The 27,885-nt window shown below is 42.4% G+C and overlaps 1 protein-coding gene across 2 annotated transcripts in view; it reads left to right on the forward strand.

Moving 5' to 3' along the window:
* The window catches only part of SK (small conductance calcium-activated potassium channel), a 180,325-nt gene that overhangs the window by 101,924 nt on the left and 50,516 nt on the right, over window positions 1–27,885 (forward strand). For both annotated transcript variants that reach the window (XM_017899325.1, XM_017899326.1), the window contains one exon: window positions 4,675–5,082. In XM_017899325.1, the coding sequence (XP_017754814.1) occupies window positions 4,675–5,082 (408 nt within the window). The remainder of the gene's footprint in view (window positions 1–4,674; window positions 5,083–27,885) is intronic.

Genomic DNA, 27,885 nt, shown 5'->3' on the forward strand with positions numbered 1-27,885 from the left:
AAATCAAGCCGAGGGTCCCTAGCGAGGCCCTGTAGCCGGTCACGCAGGCCCCTGCCACATGGGGGAGAAATTAATCATCCCATGGGGTCTGACCGCAGGCCCATATGCAGTGTCACGGCTACAGGGCCCATACCCCGGTCGTGCACGCGCTGGTGCCCAGGACGACTAAGGCCGACAGACCCTCGAATTGACCCAGATGAGTGCCAGCCCGCCGACCACCCTCGAACCGACGCGTGACAAGGGTGGCAGGGGCGAGGATGAGTGTCGGAACGAGTCGTTTGGATGACTTATGAAACACGGAGTTATCGAGCAAACGAGAGTACGTCGCGCAGGCTAGTCGGTACTTAAGAACAATCGCGATTATCGCGAGAACATTTATGTTCTATTTGGTAAACGAGTGGGATAAGGGAGTATAGAGAATTTATATATTTCGCTCCAAGTTAGGTAGCATACCTTTGTACGGATAGCGCGCACATGGTACTTAGTCTAGGCATCTATCTTATTACTTAGGTCTACGTAAGTCTAAACGCATCCCGCGTCGTTCATTGATATGTTTCAAATGAAGTCTTAAGGAAACTTCAGAATCTTGAGAAATCTAAAAACTGAAACACAATATATCATTGTTAATATAAATTTGAAAGGAAACGGATTAGTACGGGGAAGGAGAAAGAACGAATAGAAACCATGAAGGTTAACCAAATGGAAGGAGCAAGACAGAGACAATCCAACGATGAAACATTCGAATATTATACGAAATATTCGAATGTTCGAATGAATATGAATAGAAACGAATAAATAAAATGTGGAAAAGGAAGAATAAATTAAACCTGGAAATAAAAGAAATAATTAAAACCTGAAAGAAAATTATTAATAACCCAAAGATGAGAGATGAACAACCCAAAAATGAGACACAGACTACCCAACGATGAGACATAAAGAAACCAACGACGAGACATTCGAATATTATACGAAATATTCGAATGTCCAAATATATATAAATATAAAGGAAGAATAACATCTGGAATAAAAAAAAGAAAAATAATGAAAATCTGAAAAAAATAAAAAATAATTAATTCCTGAAAAGGAAAGAAATTAAAACCTGAAAACAAAAATAAAATTATTAATAAATAGTTTAAGGGAGTGGGGTGTGGGTGGGGGGGCCAATCCCAACCTCACTCGGACCCCCTCCCGTTCCCGCACACGGAAAAATTTAGATGTTACACTTCCGATGCCAAACCGACAAATGAGTTCTGCTGCGTTGCGTCGCCCTTTATATAGCCGCCGATCGGCCAAATCCCCCACTCCGATCGAAAATTTTCGAACTTCGCGGATTTTATTAATTATTAATTTTCCACTCTCATAGCCAATAATTTATTAATTTTTTTACTTTTACTATAAATTCACATTGCGAACAATTTGTTATTAACAATATTAATTTGTTATTAACAATCAGTATAATAATTTATAAACATTTTTACAAAGTATTGGTACATTTTACCACAAGTGCGTTATCAAAGTCATGTTATAGGCAATAATTTATTAATTTTTTTACTTTTATTATAAATTTACGTTGCGTGTAATTTGTTACTAACAATATTAATTTGTTATTATATATCAGTGTAATAATTTATAAACTTACGGTATAAGTTTACCTATATATATATATATATGTATGTATATGTATGTATGTATGTATGTCAAAATATTTTTATTTCCTCTATATTTTTAGTAAAAATGAAGTATTACACGAACGATAAAAATGTAAGAAAACTCATTCTCAACTTAAAAGTTGGATGGGAGTTTATTTTTTAACTACTTTATATTAAAAAGTCATTGATATTTATGTAGCGAATAACGAAACTATTTCAAATCACGATTTAAACAAATTTCTTATAATTGCTATTAATATAGAATGAACATAGTATTAACATGATAACATAGACAACATAGAATAATATAGAATTAACATGAAAACATATACGTGTGATACGTATAAAAAAATGAAATCTACCAGACGTTGATTTCGGTGTCGATTGCGCGTGACTACGGCCCTGTTGAAGCTAGATGAGCCAACAATGGCTGCGTTGCGGGAAAATCCCGCTTACTAATTGTCAATATATATTTTACCGACTTATCAACATTGAACATCATCCTAATATTGTTTCTGTATGTCTTTTTCTTCAGAAAAGTCTACAGAATACGCTATACTGTACCAAAATCGTGTCAGATAAAAACCTTTCTGTAAAAATGTAAGAATATGCTTAGACAGTACGCTCTGGGTGTTATTTTCAAACTTTGATGACCAATTATAATTATTAAACAGCATAAATAATTAAAATTATAAACATTGATAAACTAGGCATACTTTCACCTCTCTTATAAGACAAGAATAAACCCCCTAACCTACTATCATTTTATTCAAAACTCGTACCTTTTTAGAAAACCTAATAAAGCAATTCGATTACGAATTCATGTGCAGGAATACAAACTCAACAAGACTCACCTAATATATATTAACCCTTTGCACTCGACGATTTTTTGGTTAGAGAAGAGTAGAAATTCAAAGATTCTCTACTAAAATACTGACGATACTCTTTTGAGCAATAAATAAAGAATTGTATAATAATAGAATTGTAGAATTATTTGATTTCGATACCTTGCACACTGTCACGTTACATTAAATTTGACATATTAATTAATATCGATCTTCCAAATTTTATGAAATGGTGGCTGAAGTTCACCTCTCGAGTGCAAAGGGTTAAAAATTGAAGAAATTGTTAAAATTTATTGGACAGTGTAATTACATATGTAAACTCGAAATTACTCGCGCTGTTACGAACCCCATTTCACGGAATCATCATACGGCATCGTCTTACGCAAGATTTTGATTTATTTTATCTACGCGACGTGCTCTTAAAATAAAGCCATATCCCGTTCGAAGTCGATTTCGGCTTCGAATGCTCACCATTTACCAGCGGGCACTAAACACGATCGATCTTCGCCAATCGAGATTCCAAGAGACACGCGGGGCGACGCCGATCGTCGGCGTCGTCTCCTTGACCGTATTTCCGCGCGAACCGAATCGTGGAACGCTCGTAAACGCCGCGGCTCTTCGTCGCTCTGAATTCCAGCGTTTCCAACGTCTCCGTTCATTTCGTCCCTCTTTATTTCGACAGCCCCACGATCGAACGACCGCGAATATCCTCCCCTTCGTAAACTTTACCATCGCGATCTTATTTCGTCTCTAAACAAAATGGCCTCCAAACTGTAACCTACGCGCACGGCGAGGCGGTCGTCGCCGTTCTCCGGTCCGCTCTATCGCTTCCTGTTTGCATTTCGATTCCGCCTTTTCCTTTGCGCGCGCGTCGTTAACCGTAAAAACGAGCACAACGACCGCTGCGTTCGGCAGAAATGAAATAAGACGATATCGGGGCCGACCTTTACGACCACTTGACATTTTACTGATATCGGTGCAAATTTCGTTGGCCAACGAAAGAGAGAAATAGCAACGTGCCTGCTCGAATGGATAAACGTTTTATTAGGTAATAATTCCAGGTCATCGGGAAATGACCGATACTTCGTCCATTGATTAGCCCGTGTGTCTTACAATTAATCGAAACGAGTTTCCACGGAGCTTCGTCGCTATCAGAACCACGAGTTTATGGTTATTCCTTTATAGGTTACATTGTTTCCCAGAATAAAGATACAAGGTTGATGGTACCGGGGCAAACGTGTTAATCGAAGGTCTGTAATGTGCTCGAACCGAGAACGAAGTGGTCTAAGTGGTTGGAATTGGTCGAGATGGTTTAGGTGAGTTCGATCTCTACGCGAAGGTTAACGTCACCTTTCCGTGGTACCACGGAGTCCATTTTGCAGCGAGGTTTTATGCCTTCGTTAATGTCACAGCGTCTTCAGCCGCGTTCTAACCGCTTCCCGTGTGACGAGGTTACGTCCCGGTAAACAGTTTGCCACCATATGCTCGCGCCTTTCTTCCGCAACCAGCGCTGCTTTATTTCTCCACTCGGGAGGACCCTAGTGGCATTAACCTAGAAAAGCTCCGTTCGGTTTGACGGTTCCGAGACAGTGGCGTTCTTCCTGTCAGCCCTGTTTCGAAGGGACATTATTTCCGGCGTTGGTTCGACGCGTCGAAGCCCTCTCGTACCACGATCTCGCTCCATTTGTCATCTGTCTCCGAAAATACAGCCCTCTGTAATCGTTTCGTATGAAGGATTATATACCTACGCGATATATACACTACTTTATAATTCAATTAATCCACGTCACAACGTTCCGCCATGTATTACTCTACGGCAGTACCAACCGACTTTTCCTGATCTCTGCTGTATCCACGAGCAACCTAGAACCAAAGAACCAAACACTTGCGTCATGCCAATGTAACGAAAGTACACTTCCGAACTAATTTATGGCATTTTCTATAAAACTTACACAGTGATAGATGAACCACGAGTCACTCCTTCGTCCAATCTTCAAAGACAACCTACCAAAGGCTGTACTGGAAGCATCCCCTGTCAGCCACTCCTTCTAACGTCCCTCCGAGCCGACCTATCCCGAGAGACACCGCCATTGTCATTCCGGCATCGGCATTCGAGTCACGGATATAAATCAATCTGTGCAGCATAGGTGTCGTTAACACATTGATCGTGGTTGTTCCAGCTACGGAAGCCAGTGTCGACACTCTCGATCCCGGGAGCGATGAAGAACAGCGGCGGCGTGGCCGGTGGGGGCGGCGTGGGGGGCGGCGGCGGGGGTGCTGGTTGCGGTAGCGGCGGCGCTACCGGAACCGGCGAGGACGCCGGTATCGCTCTGGTCGGCGTCCACTCGGAGTACCCACGGTACGTGGACGACCGCGTGCTGGCCGCCGGTGGCCAGGTGAAGGGCCCATCGGGCAGCATAGGGCCGGGCTCCAAGCACAAACCGAACGTCGGCTACCGGCTGGGCAGACGGAAGGCCCTGTTCGAGAAGCGGAAACGCATCAGCGACTACGCGCTCGTCATGGGCATGTTCGGCATCATCGTGATGGTCATCGAGAACGAACTGTCCAGCGCCAACGTCTACACCAAGGTGAGTTTACTTTTAACGAACATTTGCTTCTTTCGAATTTTTCGTAATCGTGTTTGGGGATGATTCATTTTCGCGCGAATTTTACCTGGTAGAATAGAGTATCCATGATCATTTATTTCGTGAATTTTGGGGGGTGTTAGAAGGTGAGTATCGATATTGAATTTTCCAATTGTAAATCAGGTTGCTTTGAAAGAAATATGTCAATCCTCGTGAAGGCTTGTAATCAATTGATGTATAATTTTGGTTGAGTTGGATGTTAGGATAATTTGAATCGCAACGAAATGTGCTATGATCGATGATAACTGATTTCCTCGCGGATTTTATTCGGTATTATATCTGAATACACAAATTAAGACTTAAAAACGTTTCCTATACCTCTAAACAAAAGTACGTAAATTTTTATATTCAATCATAATCAGTTAACGCGTAATCTCGATTTAAAAAGGAAATATACTAACTCCTACAAGTAGTCGTCCATTTTGCATGTAACTTCTAATGAAACTGACACGAGGACACATTTATTTTCAAATATATTTTTCATCCCCAAAGACTTAACTGCGATAACTACGTAATATCCTGTCGTAAGAGTCTCAGATCTCGAAGTACCAAAGTACTTCATAGGATTATTAAACTTCGTGAAACGAACTACTTTTGGTTCACCGATACCTTTCTTCCTTTTAAGGAGATCCAATATTCCGTAAATATCTTTGACTCTCTACACGGACTATTTCTACATCATGCCTAACTCCGCGTAAAAGGAATCCTTGCGAAAGTAAGGCTCACGAGAAAAGAACGAGGAGCAGGTGAAATTGTATTCTTAATCGAATTGCGAGCATTTGCATAAACAGGGTAAGAATGTACTTCATCGACACTTGGAAAACTTTAAACGCGTTCGATTCCCTCGAATGTTCGCCGTAATCCTATCCCGGGAAACGTAGCACGCCATCAGGAGGCGGTCTCCATCTCGGAAACCGGGAATTTCGCGAGCGCAACAAGGCGGGCACGGCTACGTGCTTTCTTGGCAACTTTTTAATCGATTCAGCCGACCAACTTTGCGATCAGTTTGCCTCGTTAGTCGAGCGTTGAAACCTGGCGCGTTTCTTATGCAAATCTATACGAAACTTTTCAAAGTCAAACTCTCGCGACGGAATTAACAGTCTTCCGGAATGTAACGTAGTAAAACTCAGCCACGGTGACTCGATCGGACGCGTTTCGTCTCGACTGCTACCTCGATTCTTTAATTTACGACGTACCTTTGATCCACTGCAGACGAGAAACGAAGACGCGACGGTCGCCTTGCAGCCATCGCCAAAAAGATTGGAGGAGGTTCGAAGTATCTCCAAAGTACTCGATCACGCATCGATGCTGCTTCCTATACATAGAAGTTCTTATCCTGCCACTGATGTCAGAGGCTAGGTAGCCTCAGGTCCAGCTAGGTCCTGCTAGGTAGAAGAGTCCTCTAGCAGACCCAGAACGAAACGCATCCTTTCCTTTTCTAACCCTGTCGGTTTCCCTGCCAACAGCATCAAAGATAACGATTGAAAATAGCAAATGGAAGAAAATTCTTTGGATAAGAAAATATGATCAACGACCATGAAGACATAAAAATTAAATTCTGTTATAATACACGCATTCGATCTAATAAATGAAAGAATTATATTACACCGTGGTATTCGTTTTTTAAAAGTTAACGGGCAAACGTACAATCGAAAACACACATGGTAACTTTGTAACCACGTTATAATACCGCAAACGAAATCGATTCGTCGTGGGTTAGGTCTGCATCCCTTCGATATTTCGGCCTCGGACCGGTTTCAGGTATCATTGTCGTTATAACCCCTGAATCGCGCGGAGGAGGTGAATTTGATATTCACTCTTGAACGACTGGGCTCGTTCCGCAAAAGGGAGGGAAGACGTAGCTGGATTGCGGCGGTGCAAGTTGTATGGTAATGGTCCTAGTCTATGTACTTTCTATGATAATTTGAGGCCAGCGGGGAACATTAGGATGCATACAGAGAGGGATGTTATAGATAAAATTGCGCGAAGCTCCTTGGTTTAGCGTGTGTCGGGAATAACGTTGGATCGTTGGAGAAGATGCGATGGTTTCTGAACGGTATACTTTGAAAAAACAATACACCGATCAAATACGGCCACCCCTCTTTTATCTTTAATAACCGACACGCGCGATATGTCTCGGTAAACACGACAGGAGAGCTTGACGATGCCTCCGAGCATGAGTGATAAAGTCTCGATGGCTCCGGCCTTCCTCGAGGAACTTTCAGTCCCGTGACTTTCCAGTGACCTCCAAAACCAACCTCGCGAGTTCTACGAGTCCTTAAGATCTTCGAACGAACACAAATATTACCGACGAAACCTCGACCACCATCACTGACCTTCGGTTAACCTCGACTATGCACTCTACGACCTTATTATAACCTCGATTATCATTCGGGATCTTCCCCTAATTTTCGCCATGAATATCGTGGGCTTTATAGCCCATCTGTGACCTTAAGCACTAATAATGCGAAATCAGTGATCCCTTCTGATCTTCAAGGTACATTGCCTATCGATAACGATCCAAGGACACTAACGTCGTCGACGATGTAATTTAAATGTTCCAAAATGGCTATATTTTTTAAATTGCTCTCCTGTGATTTGTTTTGTTTCGACCCTGAACTAAAAAGTATTAACCTGGTTGATAAATATTACTACAACGCGGGCAACATTCGTTAAAGGGTGAAAAATAAGCTAAAAAAGCTTTCACCCTCTTTTCTTGTTACTCACTTGTTAGAAGCACATGGCGATGAATTTTAATCCCAGCCGTGAGTAGGTTATCCCTTGGAGGATGTCGTAAACGATCACGTGCTTTCTCAGCGAAGCAACCCGCATCGTCTGCAGAGCCTGCAACATTGGAAATGCTTCTAAATTACCAGCATTCATCGTTGGAAGAATTTCGTCACTGACAAGGGAAACGTCCCTGCTTCGATTCGCCATTACAGAACGATTATCGACGAATTACGATCGGAACTCTTATCCACGAGGATTGTCCCTTTCGCGTCACCGCCATTATTTAACCGAACGACGTAGCTTCTTCTTTCCCGAGGTCCCTTTAAACGCTTCGATTCCAAGCCAGTCATTTACCCGTTAATTCAAAGGTGCTCGCGTTTCGTTCAATTAACCTGCATCTCGCCTGCCACCCGACGATTCAATCAGCTGAATGTCTCTCTTAAAAGCGTCGCTTTGGCGTCTCGCGAAAGTAATAGAACCGCTGCATCTCGCAATTAAATAGCAAACTGATACGTTAATTAACAGTCCCATGCGATCATCGACAGACATCTCGTGAGAGATCTTCCACGCATTTCACGTTTACCCTTCGTGGATCGATGATTTCCACGCGTCTGCATTCGCAGAGGAGTCAGTCAAATTGGAAAACGAGAATTCCTCGAAGGCAAATATTTTAAAAGAAATAGATTGAAGGAACGAGCTGACTTTTCACGAGTTATTTCCCTAACTTTCGGTAAGTCTATATCACGCAACGCGAAAAACAGTAATTTCTCGTACATATATCAATTAACCCTCCTCGCGTCAAAAACTACCCCCTCTCTACCTGGAAACTTCACAATCGTCGCAAGTGGCCTGTCATCTGCATACTCGGAAATTACAAGCCCCGAACGCGATAAATCACCTGTTCACAGCGAGTGGATAAATAGGATAACGACAGGAAGCCGAGCGTCGACACGCGAGTCGATCCACGCTGTTTATTCAGCCGATTCTTTTTGATCGTTCGAATCTTCCCTTCCAGCTCGACGAGACAGCAACGATGTCGCTGTTTTTCCATCCGCATGTTCCGTCATCGCTAATCATACACCGTCGAGTTGGTTAAATCTAGCGTGAGGAAAGGGTCGCACGGCTGACGACTGAATTACGCTGTTGACCGTGGCAATCTCCCGTCTGAGCCGGCGCCAAGAACCAACGAATAGATTAACAGTATTGATAACGGGGCGGGAAGGAGGGAAATATTCTGGTGTGTCTGCTAGCTCGGGAAAGAAGGCCAGGGGGATGCATTCGATTGCTCCCTTTCTTCCTGCCCTCGAATGGCGGCATTCTGGGCCAAATCGTACATTTACAGAGGGAGTCTGACCGATGTGCATCCCTTATAAAGAGTGCTCTACAAATTGTCACCAGACGTTTCTTAACCCCTCGATGACTATGGCTATGTTAACGCCGTTGCTCTCGACTTTATGTCAAATTTCCATTAACATCTGACGAGTTTACACGAAACCGTGACACTGTTATCTTTTAAAGTATACTTCTTTCTAATATGTAGAGTCACACAGTCTCTATTACGCTGAAGAGTACTTTAACTGATTAAAAATTTCCTCTGATTAGAGACTGGAACTGACTCGATCTCAACTCTAACTGATCACTGATTGAATGCTAGACTAGTGTTTAAATGAATGCTTCGCTGACTATCTTAACAACTCTACTTCGACCATCGCACCCTAATAAAGCCTGAAAATATCCTCCCAATAAGAACTAAATTGATGGTAAAAAATTTGGGAATTCGTGACCGATTTTTGTATAATGATTCGATTTTTAAGGAGTTAATCTTGCAGCTATCGATGCTTTTGTGGGAGGATAGGTCGAGGAACCGATAGAAAAATTCGAGGCTGGTGTCTGATGGGAATAGAATTTTTCGAGCTCCGCTAGATTCGTCGGCACGAAATTTCCAAGCTTGAACGGAATGCGCAGCTTTGATTAAATTTCGTGGCGTACGATCGATCGAAATTTAATACTCGGTTAAACAATGTCGTCGGCGAAATAATTTCGTTCGCCGCGCAAACATGGCTGACCATTGTTCCGTAGCTTTATCAATAATTCGGATCGATTTAACCGACGAAATTGAACTGGATCCTCGGCGGACCTTGCGAGGACAATGCGGGATGTAAACGTTGTAAGGCGTATCGGCAGCGAAGAATTCTCTCGCGTTGTCGCGCCGATAACACAAGCCCGTTTACACGTAACGTACCGCCATTCGCGGGACCCAGATATTTACGCCTGCTCGCCTTCCGGATTATCACGCTCGTCTGGAAACGCGGTTCTTCGAGGTGTTGGAAAATTTACACCGGTATGTGCGCGCATCGACTTGCAAATGCCGCGGCACAGACCATCGGGGATCTCTCCGAGAGGAAATTTCGAAAATCGAACAGTCGGCGAGCATCGGGCGCCTCATTTTTTATGCATTGCTCTTCTGCCGATGACGGGATTATTGCGCGTGTGCAAACGTCCGTGCATTCGAGTATATCGCGTGGAAAACGTGTGACAATATTTCGATCCGCAATTATTCATTTTTATTTTTTTTATTCGCCCGTTTCCTTTATTTTCGAATGCTTTCGAATTTCATATTAATACGCAGTTGTTATCGCGAATTTGCGTATGATATCGCAAACTTTTGTGCGGGGTGAGAGCAAGATTCTGTGGATAGAATGGGACAAGAATATTTTTCTCTAGCTTTAAACCCAAAATAATATAATCAATTCGCATTGAAATAATAAATCAATTCGCTCTTTGCTAAACTTTCTTCCTTCTCTCTCTCTCCCCCTCTCTCTTTATCACTCTCACGATTTCATTGCTATATTCACGCCTCCATGCCTTTTATGACGATTGTTTTATGCCGGTACAATCTTCTAAACGTCATTCGCACTAGTCCGTACTTCTGCATATAATATTTACATCATAGATTGCATAATTATAAACAAAGGTGTCTCATTCATCCAACGACCTTCTTCCTCTTCATCGTGGATACTGAAGAGAGTTAATATACAGAAGAAATTTCGAGCCATTGAAGCGATGGGTCTTCGTGGAACCAGGACCTTTATAAAGCCCTATAGATCGCGTACTTTATATTTCTAGGAGAAAACAGGAACGAGGAACAAGAGTGCTTTTGCGTTATAGAAATGCAAGAAACTGTCGAGAAAGGAATAAGATAGATGGACGAATGCTTGCATCAAACGTCTAAACGAATCTTATAATTTTTCACCGGCACGCTACTGCGAAATTAGAATAATTCAACGTACCAAATCCGAGATGTTTTTTCTAACAATCTGTTCAGAATTATCTTCGGTGTGCGATTACAAATGCATTTGAATTTTAACCAGTCCGAGGGTGTAGAAGATCGATCCTACGCCCTTAATGTAATGGAAATTAATGTAACGATGCTGCAGCAAATCTGAACTCCGTCGGTTTTTGCGAGGTCCAAAAAATTGGTCTTTTTCTCGCCGTATTATATTGCCGTTCTCTTGAAAATGACGATAAAGTCTGGTTAAATTTGAAATTATCTTCGTTCGCGTTTTAAAATGAAATATATTACAAAATCACGTCGGTGTTATTGCTATTACATTTACTGCTTCATATCCATTCATTTTTACTCGATTTTATTTACATTTGAAAGTCAGATGCAATTTCATTATCAAGAGAGAGAGAGAGAGAGAGAGAGAGAGAGAGAGAGAGAGAGAGAGAAAACGAGTACATCGCGGAGTCGGTGGAACGAGTTGATCAAGGAACAAAGAAACTGTGATGCATCGTGGTTCTTGCCGGAAAGATTCCTCGAGTTCTCCTCTAGCGCACCGGAAGTTCAACTACACGCCGTTGTTCGCCGACGCTTCGCGCTGGTCCCGGCTTTTTCCTCGGAGGAGCATTGAAATCGTGACTGGATGTCTCTTGCAGCTTCTCCCGCATCTTTTCCTCCCATCTTTCTCGCGTTTCAGCGCCTTCGCGAGGAATAAATCGGGAACGCGTGGCAGAATCCGGAAATGAATAAGTCGCCTTTGAAAAACAGAGCCGAGGACCGACTTCCGTTTCCATCCTCTTACCGGGCTTTTTCCTCGTTGCGTCGAGCTCGAGTGAAAAATTTGATTTTCGTGAATCGCGTGCTGAACGGAAACGTGGTTTCGCGAGGAAGAAGCTTTATTTATGGGCAAAACGTATAGCAAAGGTGCATTTAATTTCGCGTAATTATAGAATATATTAACACGAATATTCTCTCTCGGAGGAAATCGTAAATCTGACAAATGATCACGAATTGGATAGAACCAGCAGCTTTGTAAAAGTGGAAGGTTCGATTTATGAACGCAGCGTGTTTGCAAAAAGAGTATATGAATAGAGAGTTGATCGCGTAATAGATTCTATGGAATTTCATCGTATCGGTGCAAGTTCAAAGCTGGGACTTGTATAATTAAATTGTGGAATTCGATACAAGTGTTCCTGATACTATGACCAGCTCGATAAGTCGATACTTATGATATCAGTCGAAGACATCGATATCCAAATGTTACAATAATATCAGCCCTCTCCTTCATGGATTATTAATCGGACTGTAATGGCATCATTCTCACCCTCGACAATAGATGGATTTCTACTTAAAAGAGATTCGAGGACTTTCTCGCAAGTCCTCAGTAAAAACCCTTTGTTTTCTGTATATATTATACAATTCCCAAGCTTTCAAATAGTATCCCCAAAAGCTGTACAGTTTTCGTGCCTTTCTATACATAGGCAAACACGCACTCTAATATAAGATAGTTCTTAGGTTTATATTATCCTATAGCGATAAAATTGATTTTAGATCGCGAGTGTTTCACGCTAGAGCCATCGATCTCATAGTCTAAGTTTTCATTTGTAACCATTTTGTCAACGAAACGCATCCCTTCCTGTTCCTTTCAACCCTTCTAGCACCGCCGCTACATCGAGGATACCCGCGACAAGCCTATTTCAACAACGATGGGGGGCCCCCACAGGACTATTAAACGTGTGAATTTAATTCTTGCTCGATTCGTGTCAAAGAAATCGTCAATTCTTCGATCGTTGAACCGTTCAATTCGAACTCGTACAGCTTGCAAGTTGCAAGAACTTTGTAGACACTCGGTGGACTGAAATTGCTAGCATATAGCTACGAAGATAGAGCAGCTGTGTTTGCAGTGTTTTACATGGAACGCCTGGTTCGGCGAGGCTTGGAAGCCTCTTCCTCTAATTCCGTCGAGATTCTTCAAACTCGAAGACAGCACGACCCATAATTCGTTTAACACCGTCATAATTATGACAGGTGACTAACGTTATTAGGTAGCAGGGCTTGTCTGTTGAGTCGCTTTAGAGGAAGCCTCACGAGATCGAATACATCAGAATGTTATAACCTCGTGCACTCTAACTGGGGAAATACCAGGCTGTGTGTCAACTCGGAGCTAATATAATTCGATAATATTAGACTGGAATATACTAGGTCTAGTAACCTCAACGAAAATCTCGCATATGTTGGATAATCTATAGATACATCGCGTTAACTATGTGGGAATGTTCGGTGGTCAACGAAATAAACGTAATTAAAATATAAAGAGTGATTTGTTCTCATGACCATGCTCTAAACGCTCACTCTCAATAATTTTCAATTGAGATTGTCACTTTTCTGATTTTGACAACAAATCGACTCGCATTCTAACGCGTTTATTTTACTATTTCGCATCTGATACTGCCATAAATATTCCGTTCATAAAATCCTTACATTTCTCGTCTTTCTCCTCTTTTCGTACACACTTCAGATATCAGCTTAAACGCTCGAGCCGAACCCGAAGTCGCTGTTTATTGTCGCTCATTTTCGAGGAACTATCCAAGCTTTCCCATGCACTCTGCGTTCATACCCACAAAAAGGATATTGTTACCCACACGATAACCTCCTCCAAATATACAAGTTTAAACAAAGACTAGGAAAGTGAATATTCTCCCACTTCCTCGATACAAAAATACCGTGCGAAGTACCCCAGTTGCCACTCTACGTTTTCTAAAAATCGAACAAAATATCCTCAAGCTGTTCGCGAGCAATCAAAGTGGAAAACAATGACAAACACCTACAAACACCTGCGAAACTCGCGCAAACACGCTGCTTGGCACACGGCGCATTACCCCGACTAATAAAAACGTGTCGAAACAAGCGAGCGGAAAATCCTACTCTCGAGCTGCCGGTGCCCTAACCTCCTCCAACGTCAAAATCGCGGCAAACATGAACGCAAGACGCAAAGAATAGCAGCAGAGGCAAACAAACGAAGTCTGCAGAGGGGGCGAGTAGCTAGCTAATTGCTGCAAAGTAATCCAGCGGCAGTAGGATACCACTCGTGCGTTTTTCGCGAGCGGCGCACGTACGATAAACGCGGAACAAACGCGCGAGTGCTCGCCAATTAACAAACTCAAACAGCTTAAACGTCTGGCGAAACGAAGATTAATGTTTCACGCCGTTTAAACTACCCCGCGAAGGTGCGCGCCCTGAGCACGCTGCTCGCGAGCCCCGCTGCGAGGAACAGCGGTATCGAGGGAAACTCGAATCCAATAAGTCGAGTCGTGGCTTTCGAGTATCGAGTTATGAGAACGCCTGTGTAAACGCGCGCGATCTCGCGAGTACGCCGGATGGTTTGTTTGTTCTATCGCGAGCAGCTTAGACCGCGTCCCATTTCTTGGCAACCGGCTGCGACGAAATGAAGCGAAGTCAATATTCGCCGACGATAAATCCTCGCTCGCCTGTTTATACGGCCCGTCGAACCGTGCGCGTTACGTACCAGGTATTATGAGTCTGCGGGGCATTGGGGTGCGTTTCCATCGACGGAAAGGGGTAGCGCGCCGCCGGGTACGCCGCGCCGATATGAAACGGCATCAAGACGATTTCCACGCGACGGTGAGTACACGGAAAACGTGCGGGAATGCTTGAAAAACCGGACCAAACGACACGAGCCGATCCTCGATTCTTGCGCGTAGCTCGAAACGATCGAGCAACTCGAAGGATCCATGGATCCTTGGTTTCGCTCGATTTTATTCCGCTCGGATCGTTTCGAGCTAGTCGATTATTTCGAATTAATCGATTATTCGAATTTTCATGGGATTTCATGTGGTACTGTATCGTATTAACCCTCATACTCGAAGGTTTCTTTATATATATATAGGGAAAAAGTTTCCACTGATTCGAAGACTTTCTGATATAAGGGATGGAACCACGCGTCGATTAGTATACAAAATTGTGCTATTTGAGTATTTCTCGCGCTGTTTTGTGTTATTTGGAACTTAATGGTAGTTCATTGCTTCAACGAGCTTGCAAGATGGCGTCCGAGAGAAAGCTTTCGAGGCGAAGGGTTAAAGGGGTCCGCGAAATTACATGGCCGTTCGATTTTCCATGTTTATCCCATAAGGGGTGCTCGAAGCGTGATGTATTTACAGCACGCGAGCGGAGATGCAGTGTATTCGCTGTTACTTGAGATTTTTATTTTATCGGCGCAACCAACGCTTCCCTTTTGTGGTCGGGCGAAAATTTTAATCAATTTCAAGCTTCATATAGCGCCTCGAGCTCGATCAGCTTTGCGAAAATAAAATAGAGAAAGGGAAGGTCTGTGTGAGTGGTGCAGCCATGAGCGAGAGTATTCCAACGCTTGTATCTGATGCTTCCAACGCGCGAAATATTTCGAACCATGCCACGTGTGTGTTAAAAAGTTAAGTGACTCACCCTGTACGTGGTACATGCAGTCCACCCTTTTATAGCATGATTAATTCGTTTCGCGTTATATCAAACGTAGAACCAACAATGAGACAAATTAAAGGTGCATGTTACGTGTTTTCAGAGTCATTATGAGAGAACAAAAATTGCGATGACTTCCTGTAACACGGTTTCCATACAGTCATGATGTGACACTTAATAAAGTTGCACGATCCTCGTACATCACGAATTTATAATTCATTATTATACCGACTACTATCGCCCAATTTCCGAAAATACACCAATTACCATGAGTGGTCGAATGTTAACTTCCATCCAAAATGGTTACGCAAAATGGCCTGATATACCACACGTGGAGCGCGTCATCTCGAACACATTAATCTATATTAATTCTAGATTTCGTCGAACATGGAACGAATTAACCGTGTTACAGCAGGATTAGCGTATTTGCCGATATCTGAGAACGGATTTGGATGTTCGCGATTAATTAACAAAGGGAGAAATCGGCTAATTAAACGACATGCCATTATTTTTAATACGACGATGCAACGAAGAGTAATTTTTACTCGTAAGTAACTATTGCAAGAAGATAATCGACGAACGTATTTTATTGGTCGTCGACAGACGGGCCCGGTGGTCCAACGGTCTAACGGACCCCATCGGCCACTGACAAACGACAGATCGCGATAACCAGGGTCCATCTAAACTCTCAATCGATCCATAAACGATGGAAAATGAAGAACCCCTAAAAGTCGAAGTCTCCACTCGTGAGGAGTCATCAGATCAACTCTTAAGAAACCAATTCTTAATACAAAACAAACCTTTTTCGAGACCAGACGCTTATTAACATTTTGGCTGCTATTTCTTCGTCCCACCCTTATCACACCCCTTACACTATTAACTCAAATTAATCAACATTTAAAACGGAAAATACAAATAATACTTTGCGACACTACATACCGCAGAAAAATTACCAAATAACGTCCCATTCGCGAACACGCGAGCATCCATACCTAAATTTTACTCCAAAAAATTCGTAGCCAAACAACACTCGTACAACCGAACTTGTTAAATCATCGACTACTCGTTTCTCCACTGTTGGTCCGTTATACGTCGCAGGAAATTCAGTTTCAGGGCGGAAAGATCCCGTAACACATATTATTATACGAGATTCCGGAGATAACCGCGGTAGATTGGTGGCAGCCACATGCGGCACGTATCATTGGCCAGCTGCCAATGACGAACGGGGCGTAGGTAGATTTAAGTAACTAGTTCATGTTCGTTGGCGTGCATCCCCCTCGAGATCTTCCTTCTGGCGCCAGCATCGCGCCCGCTGGCTCGCTCTGTGTTTTTCTATTAATTTTCACTGGGTACCAGCGATTTTTCAGCTGATGCTGTTGCAACCTTTACGAGGACAACGATTCCACCCCCAGCCCCCCGTTTGTGCATGCGATAAAACGCCTTTTGCCGCTTGTTTGTCCGGCGTGTCGATCGTAATCTTCGCCAAGCGTAACTTTACACGCCCTTCGACGCGTTATGTTTCTTTTTTCCTTTTTCGTAAACTCTACCGGGGGGGGGGATTATCACCGGGAATTGGAGATGAGAATTTATAGGTGGAAGAAAATCGAAGTAATTAGGTATTTTTTAAAATAGTAATTAGGTATCTCTTAGGATAGTAATTAGGCATTATTAGGCTACGACGATGTAGTATTTTCCTTGAATTTCTGGATGGAAAATGATCTGGAAGAATATTTAAAATTTTCTTCAATTTTACCATGAACTTTTCGCGTAAACTAACAACTGTGTACAATTGTGTAGATGTTCCGTTGTCCGAGTGGAACAGTGGAGAATTTAGCAACATCGTACGTAAATGGTTTAACGACGAACGCGAAGTTTGAAGTTCGGATTATTTTTCCCCCCGTTTATTTCAGTTCAAACAGAGCACGTGTCCGGCCAGGTTTATTCATTTATCTCGCTGCAGGAGTACGTTATAATGAAATTATTAATTACAACGCGGCAATTAAAATTCAATTAAGAATTCCACCGTAGTCGCACAACTCGATATTTCATTTCCCATATTTCTGCTCCTTTTTATTTAAATAAAAGGGAACACGACACCTTCGTATTTAACACGAACATTGGAAAAAGGAAGAACGATACATTCCTCCGATTAACCTGATAAAAATTCCAATTCCTACTTTAACAATTCACCCCCTTAAATTTTTCCGCTGCGACACAAACTGCTCTCGTGCCGACTAAAATATTGTTAATCAAGGTCTTTATTTCGGCGTGCAATATCAGTGCGACGGACTCAAAGACCGGTCTCATTTCCTCGTAAAATTCAATCAAAACCGCAAAACGAAGCCCGCCAAGTACCAGAATGCATTAGCTTTGATCCCGAAATCCGGTCGCGTTGGATCTCCCTCGACGTTAGACGCGAGCAAACAACCATAAGATGTCGATGCTTAAACTCCGCCGCGAGATTACTCATGCTTGAGTCCCTCTAATCGTCTGTCGCGTCGTTAATTACGGGGACCATGTGGTCGCTGCTTTCTCATAATTAGCTGGACAGAGCACCCTGCGATTTACGAAATCGCTGTCGGTGTTACGGGGTCGTTGGAAACACGGTGTATCCCTTGGTGGACTTGGGAACCAGACCCACGTGGGTGTGGATGTGCTACTGGGGATACGTTGCCATAAACGTAGGTCGTAGCTGCGACCTGGACTGGTCATCGTACACGCTAATTGCATACCTTATTGCCTCCGCAAGTGTGTATTGCTGGTATAGTTGGAAGAGATTGCAGCGAAACGACGTCGTCCAACTTTACGTTGCTATATTTTTCCTCGTTTTCTTTCTTTTATGTTCTTTTCATTTCGTTGCTTATAAATGTGATCTAATTGGAAACTTGTATAGACTATCTGTCGTAGATTTATTTAATTTCTTCTGGACAAACGATTCCTCCTTTCTATCGCGGCAGTGACAGACAGGGGAAACGGATGGATAGAGAATAGGGGTGAAATTGAACAAAATGGAATACGGTTGAAATCGGAGAGAAATCGAAGCTACGAAGATAGCTAGACGTGGAGTTGTTTGTTGAAAATTGTACTCGAAAGTCTGGCTAGAAATTAATTCTCGCGCAGCATCCACGGCCGAGTAAATGAATTTCAATTACCGTCGCGACGTCTCTGCTCTAATTCATGAAAACAGCCATGCTAGAGTCATTGCGTCTTATCCTTTCGCTCGTTAAATAAGCTGCGAAAGGCTGCGCCGAGTTCTCTAAAGAGGACGAATCCATCGAACCCAAAGTTTTCAGGTCAGCTGATTTTATAGCTACCACTCGCTATTAGGTTCGTGGTATCCTTTGCGACGATCATCATTGTTTCGCGTGACTCCTATAATTTCTGCGAGAGAAAATTTTCGGTTCGGAGAAACTTCGCGTTGCAAAGGTGCACTGGAATCGTTGATCAGCGGAATAAAAATATTCTAACGGTAGAGAAAACTATAATATCCGATTTATAATATTTGATACTATTTAGAAGAATACAGTTTTCATTTTTCATCCATTTAAATTCGTCTTGCAACCGAATAGAGGAATCTTTCGAGATCCATTTACGAAATTCGCAATGTCCATATTGGCAAACCAAGTTTCCTTCCACGTGATAATTAAATACTCGAAGGATTCATTGCAAAGAGAATTTTCACTCGGAAAGTCGCAAAGAGGGGACGATAAGACGATGGCGAACAGAGTCTGCTCTTTAATCCCTATCAGAAGGCCAGGGTAAAAGCACTCTGACCCATTTTTATCGCGCCACTACCACGAACACGTTGGAATCTGGCGATCCTAATCCTTGCATAACGTGTAAAGTCTATAGAACGGACCATCGTCGGGAAAAAGTGGCATCCGGAGAGCCTGTATCGGCCGTGGAAAACCAAAGTATCCGGCGTGAAAACGGAATAAGAAGATTCCCGGCTTTCTCCGTCGTGTCGTGGCGAAAATACAGGGGACCTCGAACCGTGAAAAGCCACGAAAATCTGTAACCATAGAAAGATCCTACGTTTTTTCGAATAGACGCGTTATTCGCTCGATGATAGAAAATTTTTGAGAGATAACGGAATTTATTTCTTTATACTTCCGAATACAGCTGGTTCGAAGACCACGAGAAGTCAGGTCCGCAAACGCAGTCGCCATTAACTAACCACTGTTCCTCGTCGAATCCCCAATTCGAAAAATACACGAGACGATAAAGGGGGTAAGATTCTGCAGCAGAGTTAGAGGCGACACGCGAGTGTCATACTGTTAGAAGATTAATCAACGAGAGACAAATAAGAGAATTTATTCGCCGTATATCAAACAAGCAATTACCCGTGGTGCAGCTTCCTCTCTTTTCACGAACACGGTGATCAAGTTACTCTCTTCGTGACCGATTCACCAACGACTGCTATTGGGAAGATAATTTTTCCATTTAACGTTTAATACGATCTCGAAGCGCGATGCCAAAATCCTGATTGGCTATCGAATTAATTCCGAAACCGATCTCCTTCTTCAACGATAACGAATGAATTTAATCGCGGGGAGCCACGAAGCTCTATCTAAAGCGACCGAATTCCATTCGCTGCGATTCTGAGCGGATACCCCGGCGAAATCTAAATTGAAAGCGGTTTCGTTCGCTGAATTCGTAATATTCATAAAAGTTTCGAATCCCTCGGTAGTTTGGGAAAAAAGCAGAGAGAGAGAGAGAGAGAGAGAGAGAGAGAGAGAGAGAGAGAGAGGGGAAAAAATAGAAGCAGGTACGGGTGGGGGGCTAAAAATCGGATCGACCGTTCGACCATTGTTCGTTCGTTTCTTATCCGAGGCGTCGCTGTTCCAGCGAAAGAAAATGGAGTTTCAGAGTTACAATTGCCGTTTTTGCGCGATGAAACGACCGCTCGGCGAAATGCTCGGAGATCGTTAACGTTTACTAATGGCAGTAATGAATAAACGGAGAAACGAGGGTGTTTCTGAATCTCGCTGTGCAAAAACAGCGGCGATACGGGACGCGCGCTAAAGGGCTGGAAAATTGCGATTGAACGAAGACCCCTCGGTTCATTCGGCTCGATAACAAGAATCTTCCACGGAATTCGATATTCCGGCAAGAAGATCAATTCGATTTTAATCCTCCTAACCGATGATCCCTTTTGTTCGCGTCTCCTGTTCACGCCTTGCTGAGAGACAAATGAGGGGAGTACCCCGAGCGAAGAAGTACTTGGCGAATTCGAAGTCGAGCATAAGGTGCTTCAATGTCCTAATTACTTCGCGAGTGACTAATGATTCGAAAAATTATCTCTCGTAGGATATTGGGATCGGACGTGAGATACAAGACAGGCTTCCGTCGAAATTATGTTCCAACCCTTGTGGTAATAACGAAAATTGGGAACGTTGAATACTTGTTTGATGAGTTCTATGTCTGCGCGTTCACCATAAAAATGTGAAAAACTGATATATATACGATATAAAAATTACTATGGTACGAACATCAATTTTCATTGATTCGATGTTCCTTATTATCTGCCAAAATTTCATAAAATTATTTTACTCGCGTACGAGGGAAACCAGCTAGTCTGTTATTAAACGAATATATAGTCGATTTTATCTCCGAATTTTACTAGTCTACTGATAACGAAATTTAAAGCTAGAAGCAGACGTCGATATAAAATTTGGCTATTAAAACGTCCCATCGGGAAAATATTTGAAAGCGGAAAACTGTTTTCCACGAAAATTCCTTTCTCGATGAAGCTGCGAGCGTGTCCTACATCCCGACGCAAGTTTTGCATCGCGAGCAAACCGCCACGAGGAATTGAAATTATTTTTACTTCGAAAACAAAGCAGGAGGAAAATGAAGAAAACGAGAGAGAAAAGGGAAGAGAAGGAAAGGAAAGGGAAGAATAGTACTCGATAGAGTTGGAATCACGTTCCGTCCTTTCTGACAATGTGTCGCCACCCCTTGGCTCGCGAAGTGTGCCTCGAAGCACGGTCAACGCTCTGGTGAATGGTTGAACGTGTTTGACCGCGATCAACGCGATTACTTCGCGTACTGTTTTGCAATTCAAAACGCCGGTAGCTGGAAGGGCTTGCAGGGCCATCGACAATTTACGATTTTGGACGTCGAGCGTGGCACGATTTGGCGCGGTGAGAGAAAGAAGAGGAGGAGAAACGAAAACCGGACGGGCTTCCCTGGTGGAAATATATTCTGATTTGAGAAATTCAAAAAGCATCGGGCTCCGTTTTCGATTCTGATGTAATCTCGGATCGGGCCGCTCGTAATTTAGACACCGATTTCGATCGACCGTCCCACTTTTGCCCATAAGAATCAGCTGACACGGAAAATTTCTAAGGAAGAATATCTTTCGGTTAGATTTCAGATATTTTCATATTTATATTGTTCTAATAAAAAGAAATTTAAAAAATTTTGGAAATTTTGGAAAATTGACAAAGTTCAGAAGGAACTTTGAAAAATTACAATAGATAGCAAATATCTTAAACTTTAAGCGTAGCTCTCAGCTTGGAATCGTTTTCCAAAGAGTTTTCTTTGGAAAAGGATACCAATTACCAGGTCTCACCACGTGGAGGTGGCTGCGCATCGAGACCCGACATGCGCCCTAGTGGCGCAGCCTACTGGTGCTACCTGTATCAAAAGTAGCCTAATCTAACTTGGAGCGAATTAAAGCGAAGCTACTGACACTTCATTAAATTTCGTGTCTTACAAAAGTTCGCGATTATTCAAAAGACCGACTAGCCTACGCGACGCACTCCCGTGTACAAGACAACTCCAGTCGCAGCACCCCCCCGATCGGGCCTTGCCCACCCTGCCACCGCCGACCTAGCCATGGCTTACTCGATGACCTGAGGCAACTAACGAACCAGTGAAACACCCAGAGGCAATCCGAGGGTCCTATGCGAGGCCTAACAGTCGGAATCACGCGCATGCTCCATACCCCGGCTCTATGCAAACATAACCACATAGCCACCAAGTGCTAGAGGGGCAGGCAGGCACGCTCTTGCAATGATTCCGACTGCAGGACCCATCCCCCGGTCGTGTGCACGGATTGGCACCCAGGACGACTAAGGTCGACGGACCCTCGTATTACTCCAGATGCCTCACCAGCCTGAGAGCCACCAAAGATCTCGATGCATGACGAGATTGACAGTGGCAGAAATGAGTGTCGGAGACGAGTCGTGAGGATGACTTACGAGGCGTGGAGCTATCGAGTACACGGCAAGTACGTGCGTAGGCTAGTCGGTACTTAAGAAAGGTCGCGACTATCGCGAGAACAATTGTGTTCCATTTGGTAACGAGAAGGGTAAGGAAATGTATATATACGCTCCAAGCTAGGTGGCTTACCTTTAAACAGATAGCGCGCACATGAAACTTAGTCTAGCCATCTATCTTAGACCAACTTATAACTACTTAAGTCTAAACGCACGCATCCCGCGTGTCTTATAAACCTGTAACAAAAATATATTAACCTGAAAGGAAACGGATTAGTAAATTTAAACAAAATGAAATATAAATCACAAAAATCACAAAGATATAAATCACAAAGATCTACCAAGTGGAACGAACAACCCAACGATGAGACATGAACAACCCAACGATGAGACATAATCAACCCAACGACGAAACATTCGAATATTATACGAAATATTCGAATGTTCAAATATAAATAACTATAAATGAAAAATAACATCTGAAATAAAAAAATTTAATTAAAACATGAAGCAATAAAAAATAATTAAAATCTGAAAGAAAAAAATAATTAATAGCTGAAAATAAAAAAAATTATTAGTAAATTGTTTAAGGGAGTGGGGTGTGGGTGGGGGGGCTACCCCCAACCTCACTTCGGCCCCACTCCCGTTCCCGCACACGAAAATTTTAATGTTACGCGCGCGAGGCCAAACGGACAAATGACGCGAGCAGCGGTGCGTCGCCCTTTATATAGCCTCCGATCGGCCAAGCCCCCCACTCTGATCAGAAATTATCGAACTTTACCGATTTTATTAATTACTAATTTTCCGCTCTCATAGCCAATAATTTATTAATTTTTTCACTTTTATTATAAATATAAGATGCGAACAATTTGTTAATAACAATATTAATTTGTTATTAACAATAAATGTAATAATTTATAATCCTCTTTGCAAATTATCGGTATATTTCAATACTAGTACGTCGTAAGTTCACGTAAAAACCAGTAATTAATTAATTTTTCCACTTTTATTCTAAATTTACGTTGTGAACAATCTGTTATCAACAATAGTAATATGTTATTAATAATAGATTTGATAATTTATATATATATTTTATAAACTATAACTGCATTCGCATCTCCATACGATAAATTTCTATAATACGTATACGTATGTCAAAATATTTTTATTTCCTTTACATTTTTGTTTAAAATAAAGTATTACGCGAACAGTAAAAACGTTAAAGGATTCGAGAGATTAGAGAAGAAGTTAAAATTTGTCGAACGGTGTAATCCGTCATTCGCAGAGTAAAAATTCGCATAATAAAAATTTGCATAATCGATCTTGTACTGTATTAAAGAAAGTTTCGATGTCATCTACTATACTATACAATTAATAAAATTAATATCGGTGTATCCGCAGGATATTATCTCAGAATTCAATCAAGCGAGATTCGAAGACCTCGTAACTCAACGCGTATTAATCAACTAGTTACAATTGCGTCTAAACTTGGAATAAATTACCTCTCGAGCAACTAACGTCCCAGAACGACGATCACACACCGCGTGGCACAATAGGAAATGGGACTTGCCGAGCTTTCCAACCTCGTTACCTTCAACTATTGTAAACTTAATACAGTTTGGTCTCCTGGGACCTCCGCGCTCGATTAGCTACCCTTGCACCGCTCAATTATTCAAAAAAAGAAACGAAACAATAATACCTATGTACACCGAAACCATCGTTCAACGAAAATCTGCAAAACCTCTCGAAACCTCGTCGACTTTCCCCTCGATTCTATTAAGCTGAAAAACTCGTACCCTATTCTTCGACGCGTCCCTGTGTCGCGTTACAAGTTCCATGAGTTTCCACGGGTCGGAATAACCTCTCGCGAATCACCTTTCCGTCTTTTCCTCTCGAGCAAACCGTGAAACGATCCTCGAGGGAATCGACCGGAAACGCTTTCTTATCGCGTTCAGGAAGTCGACGTGTTTTCCGCCATGCCACTCGTCGCTCTAGCGGATTAGGTCTCGCGGATGATAAACTTTTTACGGTAATAAAGTTCGACCATAAGTCACGACTGGCCTCAGCGTCGAGGAGCAAGGGCGATTTCCGCTCGAAGTACGCCGTCATTCGACCATACATCGACTGATTTGACCATACGGAATCTTTTCTCAACCTCTGCAACGATCGTCCTGATCGTTTCGCGAGGTTGATGGAGAGCATTCGCTTTGGAAAACGCGATTAGAGGATGGTCGAGTATTGTGGCAATTAAAACGAACTTAACTCTTTGCACTCGAGAAGCGCCCCTCAGTCGCCATTTAATCAGATTTTAAAAATAGATGAGAATTAATATATCAAGTTTACAATTACCCAACGATGCGTGGAATATCGAAGTAAAATAATTCTACGTCTAAATTTGCATATGATTTCTTATTTTCCTGTAACGAAAAAATCGCCGAGTGCAAAGGGTTAAGTTGATTTATGCTAATTAAACGTTTGCCAGAGTAACGCGGATATCTGTGTGGAAATTAATTAACCTATTAAAAAATTATGGAATTTTTATGAAAAAGAATTTCGGTAGTCTTTGTAGTACATGGGAAAAATTAATTATAAATCTCCATAGGGTTGAAAGGGTAAACATGTAAGGAATTAACCTATTGATAAAATGTCAAAAATTTTTCAATGTCTAATAAGAGGATCTTCAATCCTGCACTGCACGTAGATTGTCTATTTTATATAGCAAGATTGACAAGGAGGAAGTAGACATCCTTTAAGGGTTAAAATAGTACGTTATAAAAAGTAAAAATAGGCGACGAATTATATTAATATGACATTAGAGATTTTTAGAATTTTTATTAAAAGGAACTTCAATCCCGTACCGCATATGAACTATGTGTTTTATGCGATAAGATGGACAAGAGAAAATCCTGGAAGAATTAAGAAGACACACTCTCGTAAAAATGAAAAATAGCCTAGGAATCAACCTAATGGCGTTCAATTTCAGCTGCTTTCGAATTCCCTTTGCACCGTATTTTTATTCAAACGTGGAGCTATTATCTTATTCGTGTCTGCTCCCCTTACTTCCGTATAACGAGATTTCCGCCTAAAAATTCCTCATACGTTTCGCCCGGTAAGCCAGCAGCCTGCGCTCACTCTCTTCGCGACGTCAAAGAAAATATGCGAGCGACCGGGCTTCGCCTTTTTTCCTTCCATCGAGGAGCCTCTCAGGAGCCATGCGTGTTTTTTATTTGCTCGTCTCTTTTGAAGTGAACCCTTCTTCTTCCGCCCTTTCATGTCTCCGCAATTGTTCCCTGTAACCTTTCAAACGAATATCCAGTCGATCCATGTCTGCACAGGTAAATTAATTATTCCGTTCTAAGAGACACGTAGTATCCGGTGTACTGTCGCAATTATCCCGAATTTTATTCGTCTTTTCCATACCGAGAAAATCAAATTTTCCATAATAAGAAAATCAGAAAAGGTTTTCATAATTTCTTCGTAATTTATCACAATCGCTTATTCGCCACTTGTCACATCAGCGTTATAGCTGTGGAAATATCATCCCCGTCGACAATTATTTCACTCCATTACCTGCAAATGTGGCAACTACCCAGTCACGTGGAACACCTGTGAAAAGCAGAAATTTGAAAGAGATATCGCGAAACATTCGGAAGATCGGATATCCCACGCCCAGTCATCAATCGTCTACGTCAGAATCCGTAGCGAAGCAACCCCCTTGCAGGCAAGATTGACACGTTCGAGTAACTGGAACTGGGCAAGGCACGATGAAATATGATCTGTCGCCTTTGATTCGAATCGAAGCCCCGCGGGAAATTATTTAAATATAACGAGTCCTCGGACGAGTCCGTCCTCGTTCTACCATGCCACGATATTATCCGCGCCACGAGGCAGCTCCTTATAATAAACAGCTCGCGAGCCGTTTCATTTATCTTCCTGGATGTATACTCGCGTTTCCGATAATTAATTTCAGGGCTCAGGTATGGGGGCGTCAATTACGACTCTATCGCGCATCCCGTGCTACCGCGAGCTTCCTCTTGGAATGCTTTCTGGAGGGAAGCTGCTCCAACAGTTCCTCGAATTCCTGCGTTACTTTGACTGGAGTTAGCGAAAGACGTGTTTCGAGCATTCTAAAATAACATCAATATCGTATAGTACCAGAGAAAAAATTATTTCGAACATCCTTTCATTTTTAGCTTACTTAACTCCAAGTTTTTGGGACCTAGAGATCGTTGAGTCTGATCGTGGAAAATCCTAGGGGAAAATCTAGGTTTACAATTTGACCGTCTTAGTCTAATCTTCATTATCGGGAGACTAGGTCTATGTCAAAAGAAAATTAATCCTCAACCCCTTCACTTTATTAGTAGAAGTAAATCTTTTAATCGGTTCGTCAGCTTCAGCTTTAATTATTTGAACGACACGGCGTATACGTATAATTAGAATGTGGCAATTGGAATGATTACCACCTTCTCCAAATGATATCAAAATTGATAAAAGAATTTTGAGCGACACGGGAGTGATTCGTGTTTACATGGAAATATTACTGTAACCGGATTAAACCCAGCTCTGCGGGGAGCTGGGTATGTAAAGCAGAATTATCTTTTCGCGCGGGCTCTCTATTGCCGTGAAACTCGATTCCCGAAATATGTGGATCGAGCTCTCGACAGGTCGTAAATCTCGATTTTCCGGACACGCGTTTGGCACTCTGTGGTAGGTTCTCGCGACGCAAAAGTGCAGTGTTGTATTGGAAAATGTAATGCGCTCTTTCGTGTTACCGGTTTAACCGAATACCTGCGGGGTATTCGATATGAGCGTTACCCTAAATTCGAATGATTTTCGAATTCAAATTTTTATTTCACCGCGAAGAGGTATCCTTTATTTTTATATTCGTCGCTGTAGAGCGATCATTTTCCACCAGCTCTACCTGAAAGCCAACATCCCTACAGCCGAAGAAGAAACGATAATGGCAATTTCCCTCGTTCTACACCGAATCGAAGCCGTGAAACACAATCGGTACGCGATCGATGTTACACGACG

This window comes from Eufriesea mexicana, unplaced genomic scaffold, assembly GCF_001483705.2.
Source record: "Eufriesea mexicana isolate 0111107269 unplaced genomic scaffold, ASM148370v2 scaffold812, whole genome shotgun sequence".
NCBI classification, from domain to species: Eukaryota; Metazoa; Arthropoda; class Insecta; order Hymenoptera; family Apidae; genus Eufriesea; species Eufriesea mexicana.